Raw genomic sequence first — 25,317 nt, forward strand, 5'->3', positions numbered from 1 at the left:
AATTCAGCTGAGCATAGCCAAATGCCTTGAACCACGCCAAATGACATTTTAATATGATGTAGTATGCACAGCACTAGGTAAACTAGATAGGTCCAGCTTCCAAATTAGCTGAGGAAGATAAAATGAAATACATAAATCCCTATGCTATTTTAACCACACAAAACACATAAACATAAAACACATAATGTTAAAAATATGTAACACATAAAAATAAAACTTTAGGAGCAAATATGTTAAAATATTATTAATGATAGGCTTATAGATGGTTATTTTTTCCACATAATTTACAAAATTGCATTCCCTGGATAAGGAGTACTGTACTTTTATAATAAAAAAACAGCCTTCCAAATTTACCTCTTCACCAATACATGTAATCTAGATTTGTATGAAGTTAGAACACAGAACATTTCAAATACAGAAGTTTCCTTATCCATAGTTGCTTCCCCTGGTTTCAGCTACCCACAGTCACCCATAGTCCAGCAGCAGATGATTCTCCTTCGGACATACTTCAGAAGGTAAATGGTGGCCTAACGCTGTGTCACAGTACCTACGTCAGTTACCTCCCTTCATCTCATCACAATAAGGATGAGTATAGCAGAAGGCATTTTGAGAGAAAGACCACATTCACATAACTTTTATTACAATATATTGCTATAATTGTTCTATTTTATTATTAGCTATTATTGTTAATCTCTTACTATGCCTAATTTATAAATTAAACTGTATCATAGTTATGTATGTATAGTATATGTAGGGTTTGGTATTATCCAGTTTTGGGCATCCACTGGGGGTCTTAGAATAGATCCCCAGGCAGATAAGAAGTGACTGCTGAAATATAAGAAATGAATAAACTAATACCCAGAATGTTAAACAGCCTGTCCAACTAAAGTTCAAGGACCAGTAGAGATTCCCAAACTATGAATCTTTCTTTCAACACACTACCCTCTGATAAGGGCACAAAAAAAAAAAAAAAAGAGAGAGAGAGAGAGAGAATTTTCTGGGAACAATGTCACAGACAGTAACTGAAAACAGTATTTTTGTGGACTATTAGGTTTTAATATTAACAATAAAAATGAGAAAAGTGGGGTGCCTGGGTGGCTCAGTGGGTTAAGCCCCTGCCTTCAGCTTGGGTCACAATCTCAGGGTCCTGGAATTGTGCCCTGCATCGGGCTCTCTGCTCAGAGGGAAGCCTGCTTCCCCCTTTCTCTGCCTGCCTCTCTGCCTACTTGTGATCTCTCTCTGTTAAATAAATAAAATCTTTAAAAAAAAATGAGAAAAGTGTCATGATCGTCTTTTTTTCCATGACAGTCTTTTTGATCTAAGAAATAAAGTTATCTCCCTCAAGGGGGTTATTACTTATTTGCTTATCAATATTAAATTAAATGTAAGTATAAGAAGTATATTCTATCGACCAGTATAGTAACTCTTAACCAAGATTACTTCAAGGTATATTCTAGCTTATATAAATATTTTTGTTAGCCCAGGAAACAGAAAGGGAAAGGATACAATGTTCTTGCTAAGTATAAAGCATATAAAATAATCCTTCCCCTTCCATTCTCCTGTCATCAACTTCTGATGCTAGGGTTAAATAGAAACAAACAAGTAATACTTACACGTCACATGCTGAGCAGTGATGTGCCCGGTCAGGTTTAATCAACTGACATTTTTCACAGTATCTGATGGCTACATTTAAGAATTAAAAGGAAATTGTTGAAGGATGTGCAAGCTTAGTTAATTTGACTGTAAAATTTGTTTTCATTTCTTTTACAAATAATTCTGTGAAATTTACAACTAATAATTTTAAAATAATACCAAAGTGTATTAGAAAGCTTCTGAAATCAGAATGTCAAGAGGTAGAAGGGAACCTCAGAAATAGAATAGTGCCCAGCAGTTTTCAGATGAAAAAAGAGAATCTATAGCAAGTTAGTGACTTCAACAAGGTCAAAAACCAGTTAGGTAGCACAACTCAGAGTTATGGAGTCCTAATTCAAGTTCTTTTTCCTACTATAATACAGTGTCTATAATAAAATATAAAAATAAAGTGCCTAAACGTTTCAAGGCACCCTGTGGGATTTTGTTTTTAACATTATAAAATAGCTTTTTTAAGAAAAACAAAAACATAACCTTTTATCTCCCATCCTTATCCCAAATAGCAAAACTGATACAACCCCCAAGGGGTTTCAAACCACAAACCCCAAGAAGAACCTGGTGGCTCAGTGGGTTAAAGCCTCTGCCTTTGGCTCAGGTCATGATCCCAGGGTCCTGAGATCAAGCCCTGCATAGGGATCTCTGCTCAGCAGGGAGCCTGCTTCCCCCCCCACCTCTGCCTATTTGTGATCTCTGTCTGTCAAATAAATAAATAAATAAACCTATCTTTAAAAACAAAACAAAAAATAAAAATAAAAAAAATAAAAACCCTGAACTTTTCCCCACTCAATTCTAACATATGTTATTGCTGCCCAATTTATATGTTCATTCATTCAAAACATGAGCACCTATTTTGTGCCAGATACTGTTCTAGGCTTAAATCCCTGCCTTTGTGGAACTTACATTCTTTTGGAGATCCCACACCCCCTACTTGTTTACTTTCTCTAGCTTTAAAACTCTCTGTCAAATAAATAAAGTCTTTAAAAAAGGGGCGCATGGATGGCTCAGTCATTAGGCATCTGCCTTCAGCTCAGGTCATGATCCCAGCATCCTGGGATCAGGTCCCACATTGAGCTCCCTGCTTGGCAGGATGCTTGTTTTTCTCTCTCCCCCCTCCCCCTGCTTGTGTTGCCTGTCTTACAGTATCTCTCTCTGTCAAACAAATAAATAAAATCTTTTTTAAAAAATAGTTTAAAAAAACTTGAAAAAAAAGAAAAAGAAAAATTTAAAAAAATTTAGTAGAAAGAATAATCATTCAAGGATGCAGAAATAGAACTAGAATAGTAAAGCACAACAAACAAAGCTTTTCAAGAAGCCAGAATGACAAGAGCCACTGAGCTTTGGGTAGGGAGAATAGAAGCCAGTTGCCTGGTATTTAGCTGGGAAGGAAAAAGAGGACTTGGGTGCAGAAGGCTTATAAAAGGATCTAACTCAATGGGAAGAGAAAATATAATGGCGGTTAGAACAAAGTCTGAGGGGCGCCTGGGTGGCTCAGCGGGTTAAAGCCTCTGTCTCAGGTCATGATCCCGGGGTTTGGGGATCGAGCCCGATGGGGGATCGAGCCCCACATCAGGCTCTCTATTCCGCGGGGAGCCTGCTTCCTCCTCTCTCTCTGCCTGCTTCTCTGCCTACTTGTGATCTCTGTCTGTCAAATAAATAAATAAAATCTTTAAAAAAAAAAAAAAAAAAAGGAACAAAGTCTGAACCAAACTGCTGTTTTTAAGAGATATATACTTTGATGTATACCTGAGAATGAAGGGAAGGAACTGGTTGTGAATTATTAAGTGGAGCAGCAAGCGTTATAGGAGAAAACTGGGGGAGAAGAGAAGAAATATTTTTACGTAATCTTTACGTAAATATAAGAAAGGACCAGGGGTGTCTGGGTGGTGCAGCCATCGATTTTGACTTCAACTAAGATGGTGACCTCAGGATTTTGGGATGGAGCCCCATGCTGGGTCTCTCTTTCCCTCTCCCCCTGAGCCCTGCACTTTCCTTCTCAAATAAATAAATAGATCTTAAAAAAAAAAAACCAAAACAAAACAAAAAAAAAAAAAAAGGAAAGAAAAGAAACGAAAAAGAAAGGAGAAGAACACAGATACCAAGAAGAAACTGATATGCTTTGGAAAAGCCAGTCTGTAAAGGTTCGGTGGCACAACATGGTCCTGAAATCAGCAGGGACTCTGTCACCAGTTAGGTTGGATGCTAGCTCTCCCACTTACTAGCTTGTGACCTTGGGGCAGTAACTTACTTTCCATGAGCCTCAATTTTCTCTTTGGTAAGTGCATATAATACCAAGTGTGAAGGGCTATTGCGCAGATTAAATATAAAACTCCTAAAACATATCAGATTCTCAATAAAGCAGGTGTTACTAGGATAATAACAGTAATTATTATTTCCTATAAAATATAAATTCAGACTATGATAGGGAAAACCAGTAAAGGAGAGAAAACCAGGGAGACTTAAAAGTGCATAAACAGTGCCTGCTTTGACAGCACTTATACTAAAATTAGCACAAGACAGATAAGATTAGCACTGCCTCTGCTTGAGAATGACACGCAAAAAGCGCATAAACAGCAATTATGGAGAAAACCCAGGAAGAGATTCATTCAACAAACACCTACTGAGGGCCTATTTAATGAGACACTTTGTTAGAGGCCATGGGAAAAATTCCTGACTGCCAGAGTCTTAGAATAAGGTTGAGGAGGGGAGATAAACAGAAATAACTATGAGGCAGTGATTTGTGACCTACAAGGTAAGAATTAGAGAAGTTCAGAGCAGACTTAAAAAAAAAATCACTTCTTGGGGCACCTGGGTGGCTCAAGTCATTAAGTATCTGCCTTCAGCTCTGGTCATGATCCCAGGGTTCAGGGATTGAGCCCCACATTGGGCTCCCTGCTCAGTGGTAAGACTGCTTTCCCTCTCTCACTCCTGCTGCTTGTGTTCTTACTCTCGCTGTCTTTCTCTCTGTCAAATAAATAATAAAATCTTTAAAAAAATAAAAATCATCTCTTGCTCAAGAAGCAGACACTGAATTAAAACTTTAAACTGGATTTAGAGAGGAAAAAATAATTGTCGTAGATAGAGAAAAAGACAATAAAAAAGATGGGGAAAGATAAGAGTGTTTTAGCACAGAACTGATGCAAGGAAACTATGGGACAAAGCTCGAAAGAGGTATCAGTTGGATTCACACCATGGAGGGAGAAGGTCTAGAAAGACTCATTTTGTTTCCTGAATAGATAGTAATTAGTTCATATGGTTCAAAAAAGCCCAAAAAGGAACCAGGTGAAAAGCCTCCCCATCCCTGTTTCCTAGCCCCCAATTCCTCCCTGTGAAGACAGCTCCATCATTTTCATTTGTCTCTGGTCCATGAAAGGTCTACTTCATATAATATGTATTTCTGTAAATTTTTTTAGAAGAATGAATGGATATTATTTCTATAATAAGAAAAAAGATAAAACTCCCAAAGTTTGGAATTCTAAGCAATAGAAATGCAGTATAAAATGGTGCTCAAGAGCAGGGACTTTGCCTATAGTCAGAAGGTAAGCTATAGAGGGTACCTGTGTGGCTCAGTTGGTTAAGCATATGCCTTCAGCTTGGGTTATGATCTCAGGGTCTTGGGATCCGGCCCCCATAAGCCTCCTTGCTTAGCAGGAAGTCTGCTTCTCCCTCTCCCTCCCTCTCAATAAACAAATAAAATCTTAAAAAAACAAACAAACCCCCAAAAAGACGTTCTAGGAATGCCATGTACAGCATGGTGACTATATTAGTAACACTATATTTTAAATAAATAAATTAATAATGAAAATTTTTAAAAAAAGGAAGGCAAGCTATAAATCTCAGATCTTATCATTTGGGGACTTCGGACACTTAATTTGTGCCTCATTTCTTCATCTCTCAAATGAAGACAAATGTAGCACCTCCCTCAGAGTTCTTCTGAGGATTAAATAATCACCAGTAAAGTGTTTAGCATAATTCTGGTATAATACTGAATAGATGAAGGGTATTATTCAGATTAGAGGAAAGCCATTATAATTAATGAAAAATAATAAAGCCTTAAGAGTAAAGATTTTACATCAGTGGCTATTAACTCTTTGGGGCACACATACTGCTCTGAAAATCAGATTATCTTGGTATGAATGAGGTACTTTAAAAACTATATGTACCCACAACTTTGCATATTATCTCCAAATTCATAAATTCTCTGAAGTCTTGGACTTTGGGTTAAGAACATCAAATCTAAATAACTGTAAGTAGAAATAATTATTATAATTCAGACTTTTCATTGTTGAATATAAAAAAGGATTATTTTATATTAGCCATCATTTACTGAAAATTTATTATTATATACCAAGATCTACACTAAATGCATACATCTCATTTAATTAAATATTTCTACTAACCCAAAGATGCAGATATTATCTTCATTTCAAAATAAGGAAACAAAGGAGCCTCAGTCAGTTAGGCATCTGACTCTTGATTTTGGCTCAGATCATGATCTCAGGGTTGTGAGATTAAGCCCATATTGGGTTCCATGCCAGGCATGGAGACTGCTTAAGATTCTCTCTCTTGTGGGTGCCTGGTTGGTTCAGATGGTTAAGTATCTGCCTTTGGCTCAGGTCATGATCCCGGAGTCTTGGGATCGAGTATCACACTGGGTTCCCTGCTCAGTGGGGAGACTGCTTCTCCCTCTGCCTCTCTCTCTTTCATGAATAAATAAATAAAATCTTAAAACAAAAAAAAAATTCTCTCTCTTGCTCTCCCTTTGCCCTCTACCACTTACACTCTCTCAAAAAAAGCCCCCCCAAAAACCAACAAAATAAGGAAACAAGTTAGTGACTCTCCCTACACTAGTAATGGAAAAGCTAGGGTCTGGCTTGAAATTCATGTTTTTGTTATGTACACCAATGTATTAGTCATGCAAAAAAGAATAGTATTAAGTGCATGAAAAAAATAAAAGTTAGTCGAATACCCTCCTCCTCAAATCTTGTACAAATGTAGTCACGTTCCTTAGCTACAACTTGCACGTAAAGGTAAAACTCCTCTTATTTCCCCTTGGAGTTCAGCAGCATAGTGGGTTCTAGAACCAGAGTAACTAGATTTAAATCCATTTTTCCACATATGACAAGTTATAACCTCTCTGTGTCTCAGTTGCTACTGAAGACAGTAGCATTTACTTCACAGGGTTGTTATGAAGTTTAAATGAGTATGTGTGGAACACCTAGGTGGCTTAGTGGGTTAAGTTTCTGCCTTTGGCTCAGGTCATGATTCCAGGGTCCAGGGATCAAATCCCACATCAGGCTCCCTGCTGCCTTTCCCTCTGCCTGCTTGTGCTCTCTCTCTGACAAATAAATAAATGAGTATGTGTAAAACATTCAGAACAGAATAATTATTAGCTATTATATTATCCCATATTTGAACAAAACTCATGAGATACATAGTATATAACTTAAAACAATTTCCTATACTTAAGTGACTACAGTGGCCACTCATAAATTCATTCCTATTGTAAGACTGTCTCCCTAAAAAAAGGGAAGTGCTGCAGCAGTCACCTGTCCACGTAGGCAGTGGGAGAGTGGAAATACCACATCTTTGGAACCAGATTAACCTGAGTTCAAATTTTGGCTCTCTGAGTATTGGTCTTAAAACTTGACAGGATTCTTCTCCCTTGTGTCTTTTACTCCTCTCCATTCTAAGTTAGCACATTCTTGTTTTTTTAAAAATGACTCTGTGATGACACACAATATTTAAATTCAGACGAGAATTTCTAAACGATGGTTTGCTAAGAATAACAAGTGACATTTTTAATGATGAGGTTCAATTGGAAAAAAAAATGCAGAGAAAACAGGCTCACAGTGAGCCTCTTAAAAAAAATCTGTATCAATAAATGTACATGTGTGTGTATATCTGAAATACCACAGAAGATACAGAACACAGGAAAATCTTGTTCTTGCAGATGTTATCTGTAGCAATCACAATATCCATTTAACTGTCAAATCATGCAGATTATCTTGGAAGAATTAACCATATTTTAAAAATTCCTTGGAAAGGAAAGCTTAAGACTGATTTTTCTTACTCCTTGAAGCTGATGTGGTGTAGATAGGTAAATCCCTTGCTGCTCTTCTCAAAATTTCTTGTTGTCTTTCTTGGCTGAATTCCTTTTCATAACGTTCCTTTTCAGAATTAGACAAGTAGAACTATAAAAAGAGAAAACTATTAATTCTTTTCAATCTCATAAACTATCATGTTTAGAAAAAGACAGTTTCATCCTGAACAGAAAAAATACTAAAACATTTTCTTCTATGAAGGCAAAACTTATTTTCAAATTAAAGAAGTGAAACTGAGTATATTTAAAAACTTCATACCTTTTTATGATAGATTGAAAAATATTTGCCCTCTATATTAATGATGGGAAAAAATATGAACTAGAAAATTTTGCATCTTTGTATTTTACAGAAAAATTAAATAACCCCCCAACCAAAAAGGGCTTAATACATATATTTTCTATTAGTAAAAATTTTGATGTTTGAAAATTAGTGTCGAGAAATTTTTAATTTTTGGAAGGATGTCCAAGAGTCACTTGGTTTGAGTAAAACATTAAACCATAGGCACAGGATCCAGCTATGTTCTACTCAAATATATCAATGAACTTTTACTTCTTTGTTTTAGCTTTTAAAAAGCTAACCAATAGGAGTACTTCCTGTAAAATTATAAAGTATTGTCAAGGCAAGCAGAGTCTCCTTTTCTCAAAGAGTAATTTCTTCATGGAGTTATTTCTTGTTTCCATTTCTTAAGTTTTTATTCCCATAGTGTGGCCAGCCTCCAGTTCATTTCTTAAATAGCATTTTCCTTATAAAGAACTTGTTTATAGTTGCTCCTCTTGTCGTCATCCTAGCATCTCAAGGGGCCTCAGTTTTATGTCTCTAATTTCATGTAAACAGAAGCTTTCAGTCTCTTTTAGTCTTTACTTCACAGAATTTCCTTTTAAACTAAAAATGGCTTGAGATTTTTCTTGATCATGTCCTATATTTTAACTGTACTGTTTCTCAATTTTTTTCAATTAAAAGCAAGGTTTTGCTTGAAAAGTCCTAAAGAGTCATGAATGGAGTTTTTATATTCAAGTATTTCGTCCTGCCTGCTAACTCCCTACCAAAGCTTTCCATACTCTTGATGCCTCATCATCAGTAATAACAGTATTAGTTTATCAGTGCAACCTATCCTATGCCAAACAAGGCAACAGTTTGGCATAGTAGAAAGAGCTCTGGACTGAGGAAACTGTCATACCAAGAGGCTCAGAGAATTTTCTAAGATTGCACAGAGAGCTGATATTGGCAGAGCTGATATTAAAATGCAAGTGTTTTGAGTTTTACTCTAGTATGCCTCCCTCCATATTGCTAATGTAAAATAACTGTTCTGGCTTTTTACAGACTGTTACTCTAACCTGACCAAACACCACAATTTAGGATGTAGAAGAGTCTATTTAGGTTACCTTGTCTGTTTCCCACAATCAAATCTTGATGGCATAAGAAACCCCCAAATTACTTCTAAGGCATGAGAAGTAACACAGGCAAACAGAACAGAAAGATGTCAGAAAAGTTTCCCATAATCTTAAGTTGAGATCTTAGACATCACTTACATAACTTCCCAGGGAGGTAGGACCCTTCAGACAAAGTTTCTGAGATCCACTCTCTCGTGAATACTTCCAAGGACTGAAATACTTCCCTCCTTAGCAAAATGGCCTATTCTCTTTTAAGAGAAGTGTAACTTTAACTTGTTTGAATTAGAAGTTCTTCCCTGACATGAAGTGTCCCTGAAGCATTCACAGTAGAGTATAAGAATCATTTGGTATGATGATAAGTACATATATGGATAGGAAATGTTTCAATCAAATTTTACAGTTTCCTTGTAAAATCTGAACAGATTTCACATAGGGCTGTCCTATTTCTAGCCTGTGGTAGTATCCCAGCCTCCATATCATTACTTTTCCTTAAGGACTAATGTTATAAATTATGAAAAACTTAAAATGATAATCTTAAGAGCCACCAGAATTTTAGATGAGGAATGGACCAAAATTTAAAATGGATTAGACTTAGGAAATTATTACTACACATCTAGTTTTCATTAAAAACTACAAAACAGAATTCAAACTATGAAATGCCATCATCTTAAATTCAGTGTTCAGATGGTTCAATTCAAATATATATTAGCTACCAATTAAGAACTTGGCACTGCTCTGGGTAATAGGAATCCATAGAAGAATCAATACAGTCCTGCCTTCAAAAGCACATTTCTTATAGTCCAGTAGGAATGCTAGCTATGTCAATAAAGAAATACAACTTACAAATAATAGTACAATGTGTTACCAGGTATGATAAAAGCTTCCTTATGAGGGTATAGGGACTATCAATGAAAGTCTCTTGGAGAAAGTGGTACCTACGCTGGGCTTTGAAAGGTAAACAGGAATCTTCCAGGAAAACAAGGAGGGAAAGAGAATCTTGGTAAAGGAAGTAGCATACAGAAAGCACAAAGATGTGAATATAATGGTATAGTCAGTGCAAAATATTACTTGACTATCAAGTTCCAGGAAGAAGCAGTGGAGATGAAGTTAGTTAAGATTTTAGTTCATGAAGGGTCTTTTGAGCATGACCTTTATCTTAGAGCTGACTGGCAACCTCTGAAGGATTACCAGAGAAGTGATGGGGCCATAATTTCTTTTTGATAGTGATAGTGATAAGTGACAGTGATGGAAGATGCCTGCCAGCTCTTCACATACTGCTTCCCTCTCACCATTCACTCATTCACATATTAGCAATCTGCCTCTTACATACAAGATTGGAATCTAAGCAATGGGGATACAGCAATAAACAACAAAGATGCTTCCTTCAAAAAGCTAATACTTTAGTGAAAGAGATACTTTGAAAAGTCTTGGTTTAATAATGCCACTTCCTCAGAGATGTCTTTGACCATACTACCAAAGTAGTTTTTTCCCCTAATAGTTTTTACTGTTATAAATAAATAAATGTTCATTTATTCTAAAAGTACCTAAACTTATCACAATTTATAATTACTTTGTTTGTTTACTTGTCTACCATCTGTCTCTCCTTTTAAAATGTTTAGGATCATTCTTTTTTGTTCTTTTTATTCCCAGAGCCTAGCACAGTCTGTCAAACAGCAGGTGCCAAGTACTTGCTGGTAAAAGATGAAAAATATACCCATATTTATAACTTAACTTCCTTAAAAATGTAGAGTTTTTGCTATTCAGACTCAACCAGTTTCCCTGGGTCTGATTCCCAAGTGTTGCTCTAACCTCTCAGCTCACAGAGTCCTTTTATTACGGTTACTTTAGGAGCTACTTCACAGCTTTATAATTACTACAAGGAGCTATCTCAGCACACTGGAAGGTTATTTAGAAAGAGAACCATAAAATCCTGCTCTTTCTTGTCAGTGCAGCTTAACTTAGCTGTCCCTTGATGATTTGATAATTAACTCATTCAATAGTGAACAGCCACTATGTGCTAAATAGTGGGGAGAGGGATGTAGTGCAGGATACCATAAAAATGATCCCTGCCCACAAAAAACTGAATAAGATGGTGCATACAAGTCAAGAGGCAATTAAGAAACTATATGGTAGGTTCTATGATGGGGAAGGCAAGAGCATGCCATAGCAGGGCCACTGGACACAGGCCTGGGTAATCAGCTGAACTTCTAGGAATAGAGGAGCATGAAGGATGAAGTGGATGTAAAGGCTTAAGCCCTCAGCTGAATGCTGAATGGATGCAATATGACAAACAACAACCAAAATAAATAAATAACATTTAAATGGCACTTCCTAAGTGCAATGTATTCTTCTGGGCACTTTACATATATTATTAAGTGTATATCATTATTATAAATATTACTAACCACATATATTATTATTTTTTAACCATATATATTAACTTAGTCAATACTTCCAACAATCCTGTAAGGTATGTATTACTATCATCCTCATTCTACAGCAGAGAGCTGAGGTACAGACATCTAAGGCAAGTCTCCAAGGCCACATGGCTAGTAAGTACCAGAGGCAGAAGTTGAACTGGGCAGTCTTATGCCAGAGTCTGAGTTCTTCACCTCTATACTATACTGCTTCTCAGAAGTATTAACCAATTGTTTTTATTATACTTTTTAAAAGTTGATTTATTTAAGTAATCTTTACACCCAACATGGGGCTCAAATCCATGACCCCAAGATCAATAATTGTATTCTCTTATGACTGAGCCACCAAGGCACCCCTCTTTTTCTATTTTTTATTTCCCATAACAAGAAGTATTTACCTCCATTCATGCTATGTTTTCAATAGCCATCACTAGTTGTAAGTAATTAAATAAAATTAGTTCCTTTTCAACTTGGAGCTTAAGACATAGATGGCAGTTTGAGGGGCGCCTGGGTGGCTCAGTCAGTTAGGCGACCAACTCTTGGTTTCAGCTCAGGTCATGATCTCATGGTCGTAAGATTGAGCCCTGTACTGGGCTCAGCGTTTGGCAAGGAGTCTGCTTCTCTCCCTCTGCCCTCTCCTGCTACCATGCATGTGCTCTCTCTCTAAACATAAATCAATCTTAAAAATAAAAAAAGATAGGGAGGGCAGTTTGTAACATAACTTTAAGAGTTGACTAATTATTACCAAATGTCTGATGAATATATTTTAAGAAACATAAAGTCAGATTGATAATTTCACTACCCCTTAAAACAAAAGCACCCAATAGAAAAAAAATGTGCAAAAGACTGTTTGGCATTTTCTACTTAATGTTGAATGTACACACAAAATATGATCCAGCATTCCAATCGGAGGTACCTACTATATACATATATATGTATATGTAGCTGTATATATAATTATATGTGTGTATACATATGTATACACACATATAATTATTATACATATATATACACATTTATGTACAGATGTATATATGTAAGTATATACATAGGTATATGCAATAGAATGTTTATAGCAGCCCTCTTTGTAACAGCCTTACACTAGAAGCCACCCAAATGCCCCTGCCCATCAACAGCAGACCAGTTAAATAAACTAATATTTACTACAACTGAATACCAAACAATAAAGAGAATGAGTGCTCCACAAGTACATGCAACAACATGGATGAACATGCAAACAGAATGTTAATGAAAGAAGCTAGAGACACAAACACACAGAGTATATGATTCCATTTATGTAAAGGCAAAACCAGGCAAAACAAACTGATGCTATTAGGAGGCAGGAGAGTGGGTTTGTGTGGCTGAAAGGGAGCATGAGGAGGCTTATAAGATGCTGGTAATGTTCTGTTTCTTCAACTTGGTGGTGGTTGCTCAAGGGTGTTAGGTTTGCAAAAATCCATCAGGTGTACACTTACATATACTTCTCTGTATATATATTTCATAAAAAGTTAAATGGAAGTTGATATTATTTTTAAACATATGGTCTATAATTTTTAACAAATTTTGATGAATTTTGTATGAGTAGAAATAATTATCATCATCTAATATTTGATTGCCAACCATGTGGCAGGTACTGTGTTAAAAGCTTTATGTGAATGAATATCACTTAATCCTCACAAACATCTTACAGAAATAGGCACTATTGTTAGCTCCATTTTCCAATAAGAAAATGGAAGCTCAGAGACATTAAGTAATATGTTAGAGCAGAAAATTAAACTCAGATAATCCTACAACCAGAGGGTACATTCTTAGCCATCTAATTATACCAGATTTCATTAGTTATGTGAAGGCAAGAGACACATCCTGGTCTTAAAACTTACTCTACATAAATATTCACATTATTTTCCCAATGGAACCGCAAATTAGAAGAAACACTAGTCATATTAAAGAATAACAAACAATAGCCTCGACAATTTCTTTCCCACAATTAAAACTTTCTCTAGTTGCAGCATATTTCTTTAGGCCTGAGAAAATATGTTAAGGTGTCCAAATATACACTCTACTTTTCTAACTCAATTTTGTCCCTTAAGATTTTTTAGTCCAGTAAAAAAAGGATGTCTTTAAAACTAAATAGCATGGCAGAAAAATACCAGTACTAAGTAAAGTATGATCGGTCTTTTAGTGTGCTAAGTCAGTGGGTTGTATCTGAGACCAGGCTGATGACTCACATTCACAATGTGGAGTCACCAAGCAAGTTCATAAACAGAAACAGAACAAATGCATTATGTAGTAAAGTTTTAACAAAGGTAACACAGGGCAAATAATTCCATAATTAGCTACAGCATTTGGTAATTTACCAACATTAAATTTACCTCTTTGGAAGGGGAAGCGGGAGATGTGAAAATTGTCATCCAATAGGACCATACAAACATAACAAAGAACAGATGGAAAGCCACAAGGTAAACAACGGCCTTTCCTGGTAAATAAAAACAAATAACATTTCATTGAATCCTGGTGAAAACAGGAAAAAGCATAACATTAAAACACAATATTTAGGGTCAGGAGGCTTAATCCAATAAATACCTTAATTAAAACCTACCGAAGACATCAAATTTATAAACTCCTTTATCTGAATGACCTACCATTACAAATATGAAAAAACATTGAGTTCCTATATTTAAGGGTTATCAGCCTGGTTTATAAGTAAAGACTATAATCTGGATTTGATATTATTGAACTGCTGAACATTCAAGTTGAAACACCTCCTTCACTCACTAAATTTCAAGCTCTTCCTACCAGTTTTTAAATGACTTAAAAATTATTTAAGACAGTGCTCACTTCAGCAGCATATATACTAAAACTGGAACAATACAGAGAAGATTAGCATGGCCCCTGCACAAGGATGACACGCAAATTCACGAGGCTTCCATACCTTTTCCAACACCAAAAAAATTTATTTAAGACAGATTCCATCACCATGAACATTAAATTCAAGGAACTACAAACTGAAAGTAATAAAGGATGTTCCCACCACTGTGAATAATGAGTAATCTAAAAAACTTAGTTCCTGGATTAACCAGAAATATTATGCTAGATTTCATCTCCTTTCAACATAGGCTAATGAAAAATTTTTAGCCATTTAAAATTTCTGCAATAACTGTTTCACAAGTGGATTAGTGTAAACATTTTAACATCTTTAACTCCAAATATTAACTCATTACTGATATAACTTAGAGCTTTTTGTTGTGTTCTATAGTTTTTTTTTTTTTTTTTTGAAAGAAGCAGGACTGGTTTCTATAGGAAGAAAGATCTACCAGGTGCTTAAATTTTTTCTTTGGAATGAGGCACATACAAATCCACTGAAGAAAACAAAGCAGACACAAGCTTCGAAGTTTGAAATTCTACTCATTTTTTAAGCTCAGATCAAATATTACTTCTTGCGCATAACCCTTCTCCATTACTTTTAGAATTCATTACCTCTTTATACTATACTGCCCCTCAATATGCTCAGACTTCAAATAAAGCACTTAATTTGTTTTATTAAAGTTAGTTGCTTAATATTGATGACCTAATATACGCAAAACATTTAAAATAGTGCCTGGCACATAATTAATCCTTAATAAATACTGGCCATTTTAAAAAAGTAATCTCTACACCCAACTGGGGTTCAAACTCACAACGCTGAGATCAAGAATCACACGCTCTATTGACTGAGCCAGTCAGGCACCTCAATACTGACCACTATTATTATTAATATCCAAGAACCTTTCCTCTCAAAACTACCCAAGAACCTTTCCTCTCAAAATCTGGTTCTTTTTGCATGTTCCGTATTACCATGTTTCCCAAGTTTAAGGAATCATAAAAGTTTTCACTGGTCCACAGTGAAATGAGAGACACTAAGAACAAGGTAGTTAAGTTTTTATAAAGCTAAGATGTATTCAATTCAAAGTATTATCCTTCCTTTCATCTGAGGTTATTTCTCCTTTCACTTTTGGTTTTAAAAAATGTTCTTTTTAAATAAAATAATGATTAAAAAATCAACTTGTTGGGCGCCTGGGTGGCTCAGTGGGTTAAGCCGCTGCCTTCGGCTCGGGTCATGATCTCAGGGTCCTGGGATCGAGTCCCGCATCGGGCTCTCTGCTCAGCGGGGAGCCTGCTTCCTCCCCTCTCTCTCTACCTGCCTCTCTGCCTGCTTGTAATCTCTCTCTGTCAAATAAATAAATAAAATCTTTAAAAAAAAAAAATCAACTTGTTGGACCCAGCCTTTTCTTTTACAATTACACTGGGGGTCATATGGTCTAAGAGAACAGAACTGCAAGTCCCACAGGAAGCCAGGGCCCAGTAACTCTTCACATTGCACAACTAATCAACACAAAGCTCCTCAAATTCTAGTTCCTCTCTCATTATTTTCACTGCCAGTGTAACAGCTCATAAACTGTTGCTTAACTCGTTTGATCACTGCAAAGGCAACTGGTCTTCCTCCCTCCAGTCCATCTCAATGGCCAGTATAAATGTGTTGTTCATAGTTTTCTACTCCACCTTGGCTGTGATATTCCTGGGCAATAACTCCATGTGTATAACTCATGACTGATGAATACACTATAAAACACTGGGACTTCCTGGTACCATATTTGACCACAGCTAATCAAATCACTACTTCCACCTACCGAAGGCCTATTAGAAGGTATATAATGATGTCGACCTTATTTCTAACCCTCACTGTAGTCCTGTAAGGTATTCTTTTAGTTTACAAATGTGAAAACTGAGGTGCAGAGAATTTAATATCCTGCCCAATGTCACTTAGTAAATGATAAAATCAGGATTCAAACCCATATCTGCTTGATAAAAACCGAAGGTTCTTTTCATTATGTCATACCTAGAAGTATCTTTTCCTCCATTTTACTCATCATCTTAGTCGTCACATCTTATTTCAGAGCAAATATCTGATACCAAGACAAAATCCTTACCAGAACTTCCTTCTATCTTCAAATTTGCTTTCTTTTCATGTCCACTAAAGCTGATTATCATCCTCACTGAAAATTTTGGCTTCTCAAAATCTGCATTCTCTACTGTCTCCATTCCCTCCAGGGTGAACCTCATGATCTACTTAATGGATTCAAAATCATTCCTTCATTTGATCTTCTTTTGGAAAAGTATACTGGAGCTCAGTCTCCTACCGTTATATGAACACTGAGGTCATTTACCGAGTTTGCAATACTATTTTCACCTAGTTCACTTCACTTTTTAAAATTTTTGCCTGGCCCCCATATTCAATCAAGTTTGTCAATCCTCATCTGTAGTCTATTGTAGAGCTTCAAGATAAATGGTAACCTTGAGGTACTTTAAACTTCTTAATCATTTAGTTATTTACAACTAAGGTCAGCATATTAAACAATATACTTAAAAAATATTTTTTAAGACATTTAAAATATTTTTAGAGTATTTCTGCTCTCCATAGGTCCAAAAACAAAATGGTTGTCTGCTTTAAAAAAATCTTAATCCTCAGTTAAAAAAAAACTGATAAATCTCTTAGCATCATGCCTGGAATGTAGTAAGTACTTAACCAATGGAAAATATCAAATTATAATGTAAAGAATAACAGGAAATACTGCTTTTACATGAATTTGAAATAATGTTAATAAGAAAACTTCTGATCATATATATATGCTATAAACCACTGGTTAGAAATAATAGATAAAGGGGTGCCTGCCTGGCACAATCAGCTGGGAGGATGACTCTTGGTTTCAGCATGGGTTGTTATCTCAGAGTCCTGGGATCAAGCCTGTGTCAGGTTCTGTGCTGAGCACGGAATCTACTTGAGGTTCTTCCTCTCCCTCTCCCACTCATGCATTCTCTCTCTCTCTCTAAAATAAGTGAATAAATCTTAAAAAAAGGAAGTAATAAAGTTGATATAGCTAAAAGTGCAGCATATATTACAAAATAAAAATACTATGAACAACAAAAAAAGAAGTGATAAAAGCTTAGTTAATGAAACAAATTAAATCAAAGCAAAAAAAAAAATCTGAATCTACAAATCAAAAAATCTGATTAAAAAATCACCTGTAAATGAATTTAAAAAACAAACAAAAAAGCAAACAACTTCGTCAAAAGACTCTTTGAAAGACATGGGGAAAACAGCTCTAAGAAATAATGAGAAAAGTTAGATGTTCCTTCATAAGTACTTCAGAAATTCTCTGCTTTCTGTATATGTATTTTCACATATAGAAAACAGTTTTGATTTAAAGGGAGAAAATCAATCCTACCAAGAATGAGTCTATATTTATTCCTCCTCAACCCTGGCTAGAATTGAGAAATCAGATTCAAAGGCAACTTGAGATTTACATACTTAATGCCTAATTATTTCCAATAAGAATAAATATTAATTAATGATTTCTAACCATTCAACTGTTTTAGAAATCCCCTGGATTTTCATATCTCAAGTCAAATTTCATTTTTGAAATTTAATCTCAACAGACTTAATATTTTCTTTTAGCTTGGTGAAATTCTGAGCAATGAATTTTTCCCTCTAGGCATTATCTCATTACCTAGTCCTTATAAAAAGTAGGATTCCCTTTCAAAATGAACTAGTAATACAGTTTACAAATTTACAGTCTGGTTATTTTGTTAAATATCTGTGAGTAGTAATGTACTATTTTTAACAAATATATAAAGAAGAGAACCATTGATAAAATTTAGGCATCATGAAACAAAATCTGCTCCTCAATCCTAGCTAGAACTGGTATTAAAAACATTTGAATCACTACTATCAAGCATTCTGAAGAATATACAAGGCATACATATGTACATAAATATATTAGAGAAGTTTGGGTGCTAGATGCCTTACAAAATAACAGCTATTTTAATTGATATAAATAACACAAATGAAAATATATTGAATAGGAATAAATACAATACTAGACCTCTTTTTAATTAACTTTAAAAACACATTTTCTTTCTGAAAACAAAAACACATATAGCCATCACTAAATAAAAAGCATGTGGATCACAATTAGGATATCATAAGTATTCTACTTAAATTGAGACTTAAAGTGTCTTACCATTTTCTCCATTTCCAGAGAGGGTAACTAGAATAGAAGAAAAATAGTGAATAAATAATATACTTTAGAACATTTTGTACATACATTTTATTTCAGATTGACTACTCTTCTTAATATCACTTTCAGAAAAATAAAATTTAGTTATAAAATGTAAACACTAATGCAAATCCAGGACTGCACTTAAAAAATCCTAAAAACACTAAAATGCCAAACATAAAATTTTTATCAACACTGCAATCACATTAAAATTTTTTCAGACCCTTGTTAATTTTAAGTCTATCAATATGGTTATAGTTAGGTTTCCTTTAGCTCTTTCCTTATTGCCCTACAGAATGAATAGGACTTTCTTCTATGGTGCTCATGTCATCAGTCTGTGATGTACCTCACCAAACTTTGTAAGATCTTACACTCAAGACAACTTGTGTTTTTCTATAGAAAAAAGTACAGAACTTATCCATGTAATTTTTAGAGTGTTTTTTATTCCTAGCCCAAGACCCTGGGAATTGCTATTTATCCTTTCTCTCCAGATAGTCCTAACGGCCTCTAGATCCTATTAATTCTACCTATGCTCTTCAAATCTGTCATCTACTCTCAATTTGTCTCACTGCCTTATTTCAGGCTCTCCTCAAACGTAATAGCTTAAAGAGACTTTCTTTTTTTAAAAATTATTTTTATTAACATATAGTGTATTATTTACCCCAGGGGTACAGGTCTGTGAATCATCAGGCTTACACATTTCACAGCACTCACCATAGCACATACCCTCCCCAATGTCCATAACCCCACCACCCTCTCCCTACCCCTCCACCCCCCAGCAACCCTCAGTTTATTTTGTGAGATTAAGGGTCTTTAAAGAGACTTTCAACTATATAAGCTTAATACACCTCATTATAGCAAATCCGATGGCTAAATACACTTCAACACCTCCCAGTCACTTACAGAATAAAGTTCAAAATCTTCAGGGTAGCAACTATAGTGCCTCTATGATCTACAATCTGTCTACCTCTCCAATCTGTCATTTGCCTATACCTGTGGTTCAATTATCCTGAACAAATGGCAGTTTCCTTAATGCAACAAGCAGTTTTATGGGTGCTATGCCTCCCCTACTCATCCTCCAAGGTCCAGTTTAAATAGTCACCTCTGTAAAACTGTCCTGAGTCCCTCTTTAGGCAAAGTACTCATTTATATCGCCACTGTTCATTCTTCCATCTCTACTATGCCACCTCTTTTTTTTTTTTTTTTTTTTTGGTGCAATTACTTGGTAATATGTCTGTCTCACCCTACTGGACTACAAAAGTGTGGAATCCTGTCTTAGAATAACAACAACTTAGGGATGTCTGGGTGGCTCAGTGGGTAAAGCCTCTGCCTTCAGCTCAGGTCATGATCTCAGGGTCCTGGGATCGAGCTCCACATCAGGCTCTCTGTTCAGTGGGGAGCCTGCTTCCCCTCTCTCTCTGCCTCCTTGTGATCTCTCTGTCAAATAAATAAATAAATAAATAGATAGATAGATAGATAGATATCTTTTTAAAAAATTTTTTTAAAAAGAATAATAATTCTAATAGTTATTATTAGCTCTATTTGACAGATAAGTAAGCTAAGGCTCAAAATAATTAAATGACTTGCCTAAGGTCACAGAACTAGTACATGCAATGCAGACAGATATCTGAGCTCAAATCTACCTGGACTTGTGTTCTTTCCTATAGTGTCTCTCACCTTATTCATTGTTTTAGTTCTAAAGCCTGGCATACAGTAGCAATGCTTCAGAAATGTTTGTTAATTCGATAACCGTTTTGGACTAAAATCTGTTGATAAAACAGAGGAGTACCCAGACGCTTCCTTAATAAAATAAAATTTATCTACTTCAATCCCCAAACCAGCAAAATTTAATGAGAAACACTCAGAAAGTAGTCCCACTAATGGTTAAGAAATAAAATAAGCAAGTTCATGATTTTTTTTTTTTAAAGCATTGTTTTAGAGAGGCATAGGACTTCTTCTCAATCTATCTCAGGTCAGCAGGCAGGTCCCCTCTGGCCTCACAAAGCATTTTCCATTTATGCTAATATACATTAAAAATATAATTTTCAATATTGCCATGCTGTAAAATGATTGGGAAACACTATACAAGGTACACAATTCTGAGAAATACATTAGTGGTATAAAAATGGAAAAGAAGCAAATATATCACTATTTGCAAATTATAAGACTATATGCCTTTATAGTCAAAGAAAACCACTGAAAAACTATTATAAATAAGAGGTGGTAGTGGTATACTGAAATCAATAGCTTTCCAGTAAACATGCAATCACTATATAGAAATTGTAACTGAAGTTTTATTTTTATATATATATATTTTTTTTTTCTTTCTAAAAGATTTTATTTATTTATTTGACAGACAGAGATCACAAGTAGGCAGAGAGGCAGGCAGAGAGAGAGGAGGAAGCAGGCTTCCTGCGGAGCAGGGAGCCGGATGCGGGGCTTGATCCCAGGACCCTGAGATCATGACCCGAGCCGAAGGCAGCAGCCCAAACCACTGAGCCACCCAGGCGCCCCTGAAGTTTTATTTATAAAGCCACCTAAAAAGATAAAATTCCAGAGACGGACTTAAGAATTGAGCAAGATCTACACAAGAGCTCTGCACAAGGCCTTCGCTGATACCACATGGGGAAGGATGCATTATCATTGCCTGGGGGGGGGGGTAATGGAAGTCTACCCACTGCCTAGGCCTTCACCTTCTCTGACACCACCCCAGTAGGAAAGTGGGGAGATACAAGAGTAGTGCCTTGTTACAGCTGAGCAAGGGGCAAGTCTAAGCTCATACTCAGCCTCTGCTGGAGAAAGTGAGGACAGAGTGCCATTTTTCCAATGTTTCTGGCTGAAGTAGGGCAGTCACTGTCTAGTTTGGTCTTGCTATAAGATGCTTCTTTCCTGACTGACTAAAGAAAACCAGCCTTTCTTGGGGCTTTTCATCTGTGCTCTTTGGTACTTCCAGGTTGCCAGCTTCTCTAGCATGGCATAGGATATATGAGGCAAAAAAGAAAACCCAGGGAATTCACCACCATTACCATTTCTCAGGTACCAAGGTCCCCAGATGATCTGCCTTTCTCTCTCCATGTGTCAAAATTGTCTTATGCTTGCTTTATGCATAATATCCAAAGGTTTTAGTTGTACTTACCAGAAAAAATAGGAAGAGTATGTATTCACTTGTCCTGGAACTGGAAATTCTAATTAACAAATTGTTCTCTTACTGCTGAATAGTATTCTACTGTATGGAGGTACCACAACGTGTTTAGCTATCTACCAACTGATAAGGCATTTGCTTTCGTTTTTTGCCTATTATATATAGTCCTGCACAAGCCGTTGGGCGGACATATATTTTCATTATTGGGGTAAATATATAGATATAACATTGCTGGATTTATGTTTAACTTAATCAGAAACAGCCAAACTTTTTTCACAAGTTGTTGTATTGTTTTACATTCCCACCAAAAATGTATGAGTTACAGGTTGCTTCACATCTTTATCAACACTTGGAACTGTCGATCTTTACATTTTTAGCTATTCTAAAAAATATACAGTGATATCTCATTGTGATTTTGTGTTTTCTTAATGACCAATGATGTTGAGTATTGTTTCACATGCTTATTGGCCATCCCCACACCTCTTCTTTGTGAAGTTGTGTGTTGAAATTGTTGGCTACTTTTTAATCATTATTTCCTTATTATTGAATTGTGGGCTCTTTATATACTCTAGATATGGTCCTTTAACAAATATATTCTGCAACTACTTCCTTCTAGTCCATATTTTGTTTTTTCATTTATTTAGCACTGAGTTTTGAGGAACAGAAAATTTAATTTTAATGAGGTCCAATTTATCAATTTTTTCTTTTATGGTTCACATTTTGTGTCCTTTTTTGGGAAATCTCTGCCAACCAAAAGACACAAAGAATTGCTCAGGTTTCCTTTTAGAAGTTTTAGAGGTTTTACATTTAGGTATGTGATCTATTTTAAAAGCTGATTTTTGAAAATATGGTATTAAGGGTTGAGATTACTTTTATTGTATATAGATGGCCAATAGTTCCAATATTGTTAGCTGAAACTCCTTTCTCTACTGAATTGCCTTGGAACTTTTGACAAAAATTAAACTAATATGTGCAAGGGTTTATTTCTGAACTCTTTTCTGTCCTATCGATGTTTATATCTATTCTTATCCCAATACTACAGGGTTTGATTACATGTAGTTCTTAGCAAATCTTGAAATCAGATAGCGTGAGTCCTCCAATTTGCTCCTTTTCAAAGTGTATTGGCTGTTTTAGGTCTTTTATATTTCCATTTAAATTTTAAGCTTATCTTACTGATTTCCTTTAAAAAAAAAAATGCCTGCTGGGATTTTATCTGGGATTGTGTTGACTCCCTAGATCAATTCAGAAAGAACTGACATCTTTACAATAATCAGTCTTCCATTCCATAAACACAGTGTATCTCTTCATTTCAGATTTTATCTCATCAATACACAAAACCGTGTATGTATTTTGTTAGATTTATTCCTAAAGTAGTTGTTTCTGATGATTTTTGTGTTTAAAAAATTTCAGTTTCTAATTCTTATTAGAAATATAACTGAGTTTTACTGATCTTGTATCCTGTGAACTTGTTAATAAATTCACTTATTAGTTTTTAGTTGTATTTTTGTGTATTCTCTGGAATTTTCTACATAAATTATTTATGTTAATAGTTTTAATCCCTTTACTATCTATGTATGTGCATAACACATACTTTTTTTTAAAAGATAAAACATCTTATGAGTTCATACTATTAATTCAAATTTAAATTTGCAAAGTTTTTATCATTCATCTTTTAATTGTATGGTTTTTTTGGTTTGTTTGTATTTTTGTTTTTCTTACCACTGAGAATCCTGTTCTCAAGGACAGAAAGGATGAAGAATTAGAACATCATATTCATTTTTTTTCTTTTTGTTTTTACTGCTTCAAAAATGGGTAGGTATAATGTAACAGATTTTATTCACTTTCTTTATCCCATCTTGCCTACCCAACAGCCTCAATAATAAGACCAATATGATTACTGAAAATATGATTATTTAAGTAATTTTTTACATTGTTGTCTATTTTGTAACAGCTATACTATAGCTATTTTGTTAGATCATATATCCATTACCAACTATAGCCTGTCTTCCTTATTACTATTACTCATAGGTCTAAGGTCTACAAGAACATACATATTTAATGTTCATATCAGAGTTAAGTTGACATCTCTGTAGTCACCCTGGTTGTCTAAAACTCATTCCCATTCTCTAGCAAACTAGTTTTGTTGTAGATACTCAAGTTGTTGAATGTTTTTATGCAGTGATTTGGGGAGACTCAAAAATAACGCACCATTACCATCTCCTTAGAATCTCACAGGACCGTTCCTTTTTAAAAAGAACAGGCCAGATGTCTTGTTTCTTTTTGGTGTCCTTGACTTCATCCTCTGACCCCTACCCCAAACTCCTTTTCCTATTATTCCACTCCAAGTCTAAAGGCTTGAATGTAATTAGAGGGTGAGAATGGATAAGAATACTCACGTATAAACAGGTATAAAGTATTCTGGGCACTGTTCAGCATATGGGAAGATACATTATTTAGGTTTGTCACTATCAGCGATGCTACATTTCAATCACTTAAGGTGGTGACCACCAGGTCTCTCCTTTGTAAAAGTACATTTTCCACTTTAACAATCATTAAAAAAAAAAATCAAAGTTTTTTGTGGGGTAAAATGTCAGCAGTATGTGAATATCTTCTTCCCCAAAAACTTTTCACCCAATGGTTTTAGCATCGACCAATAATCCTCCTGAATCAATTATTTTGTATAATTTGAAAATCACCATGAAAAACCCTCTATTATTTATTTCTACATTTTCAAGCTGGCATTCTTCTGTAAAGAGCTCTCAACTACTTCCTAAAAAGGCAGCACAAAAACTTAATTATTTCCCTCTAATTACCCATTTCCAGAATGGGATGCTGGTATAACATTCAACTCCACTCATAGCAAATAAATTTAAATGTTTGTTTTTGGATATCAATAGGGAAACTTAAGGATTTTTATTTATCTAATGTGCATTATCAACTACACTCATTCTTTTTTTTAATAAAGATTTTATTTATTTATTACAGAGAGCGAGCGAGCATGAAGCGGGGAGGGTCAGAGGGAGAAGCAGACTCGCTGCTGAACAGGGAACCCAATGTAGGACTCGATCCCAGGGCCCTGGGATCATGACCTGAGCCGAAGGCAGATGCTTAAATGAGTGAGCCACCAGGCACCCTAATGTCTCATCTTTGGTCATTGCTCTTTCAACTGACTCTTGTATCCTCCTGAATCAACTCCATTAAGTCTTAGAGCACTTCCCTGCTGTCTAGCACAAGATATCCCAGGCTCACTTTATATTTTTCCCCACCTCCAGACCTGAAATTAGCCATTTCTCCAAGGGGCATTGGTTGTTGTTGGTTTTTTTTTTTTTTTTAAGATTTTATTTATTTATTTGACAGAGAACACAAGTAGGCAGAGAGGCAGGCAGAGAGAGAGAGAGAGAGAAGCAGGCTCTGCACTGAGCAGAGAGCCTGATGCAGGGCTTGACCCCAGGACCCTGGGATCATGACCTGGGCCGAAGGCAGAGGCTTTAACCCGCTGAGCCACCCAGGCACCCCCCCCCC

General features: G+C 35.6%; 1 protein-coding gene and 2 non-coding genes across 6 annotated transcripts in view; 2 read left to right on the plus strand and 1 right to left on the minus strand.

Annotated features, from left to right (window-relative positions):
* The window catches only part of ZDHHC20 (zinc finger DHHC-type palmitoyltransferase 20), a 70,860-nt gene that overhangs the window by 26,949 nt on the left and 18,594 nt on the right, over positions 1–25,317 (minus strand). For all 4 annotated transcript variants that reach the window (XM_059378267.1, XM_059378266.1, XM_059378269.1 and 1 more), the window contains exons 2-5: positions 18,618–18,644; positions 13,932–14,035; positions 7,721–7,841; positions 1,614–1,683 (exon numbers count right to left, since the gene is read on the minus strand). In XM_059378267.1, coding sequence (XP_059234250.1) covers positions 1,614–1,683; positions 7,721–7,841; positions 13,932–14,035; positions 18,618–18,644 — 322 coding nt within the window. The remainder of the gene's footprint in view (positions 1–1,613; positions 1,684–7,720; positions 7,842–13,931; positions 14,036–18,617; positions 18,645–25,317) is intronic.
* LOC132003046 (U6 spliceosomal RNA) lies at positions 4,124–4,230 on the plus strand. The gene has a single exon (XR_009400120.1). It is a non-coding gene; the product is annotated as a U6 spliceosomal RNA (small nuclear RNA).
* LOC132003097 (U6 spliceosomal RNA) lies at positions 14,390–14,496 on the plus strand. Its single transcript, XR_009400142.1, has one exon. It is a non-coding gene; the product is annotated as a U6 spliceosomal RNA (small nuclear RNA).

The sequence above is a fragment of the Mustela nigripes genome, chromosome 15 (assembly GCF_022355385.1).
Source record: "Mustela nigripes isolate SB6536 chromosome 15, MUSNIG.SB6536, whole genome shotgun sequence".
Taxonomy (NCBI): Eukaryota; Metazoa; Chordata; class Mammalia; order Carnivora; family Mustelidae; genus Mustela; species Mustela nigripes.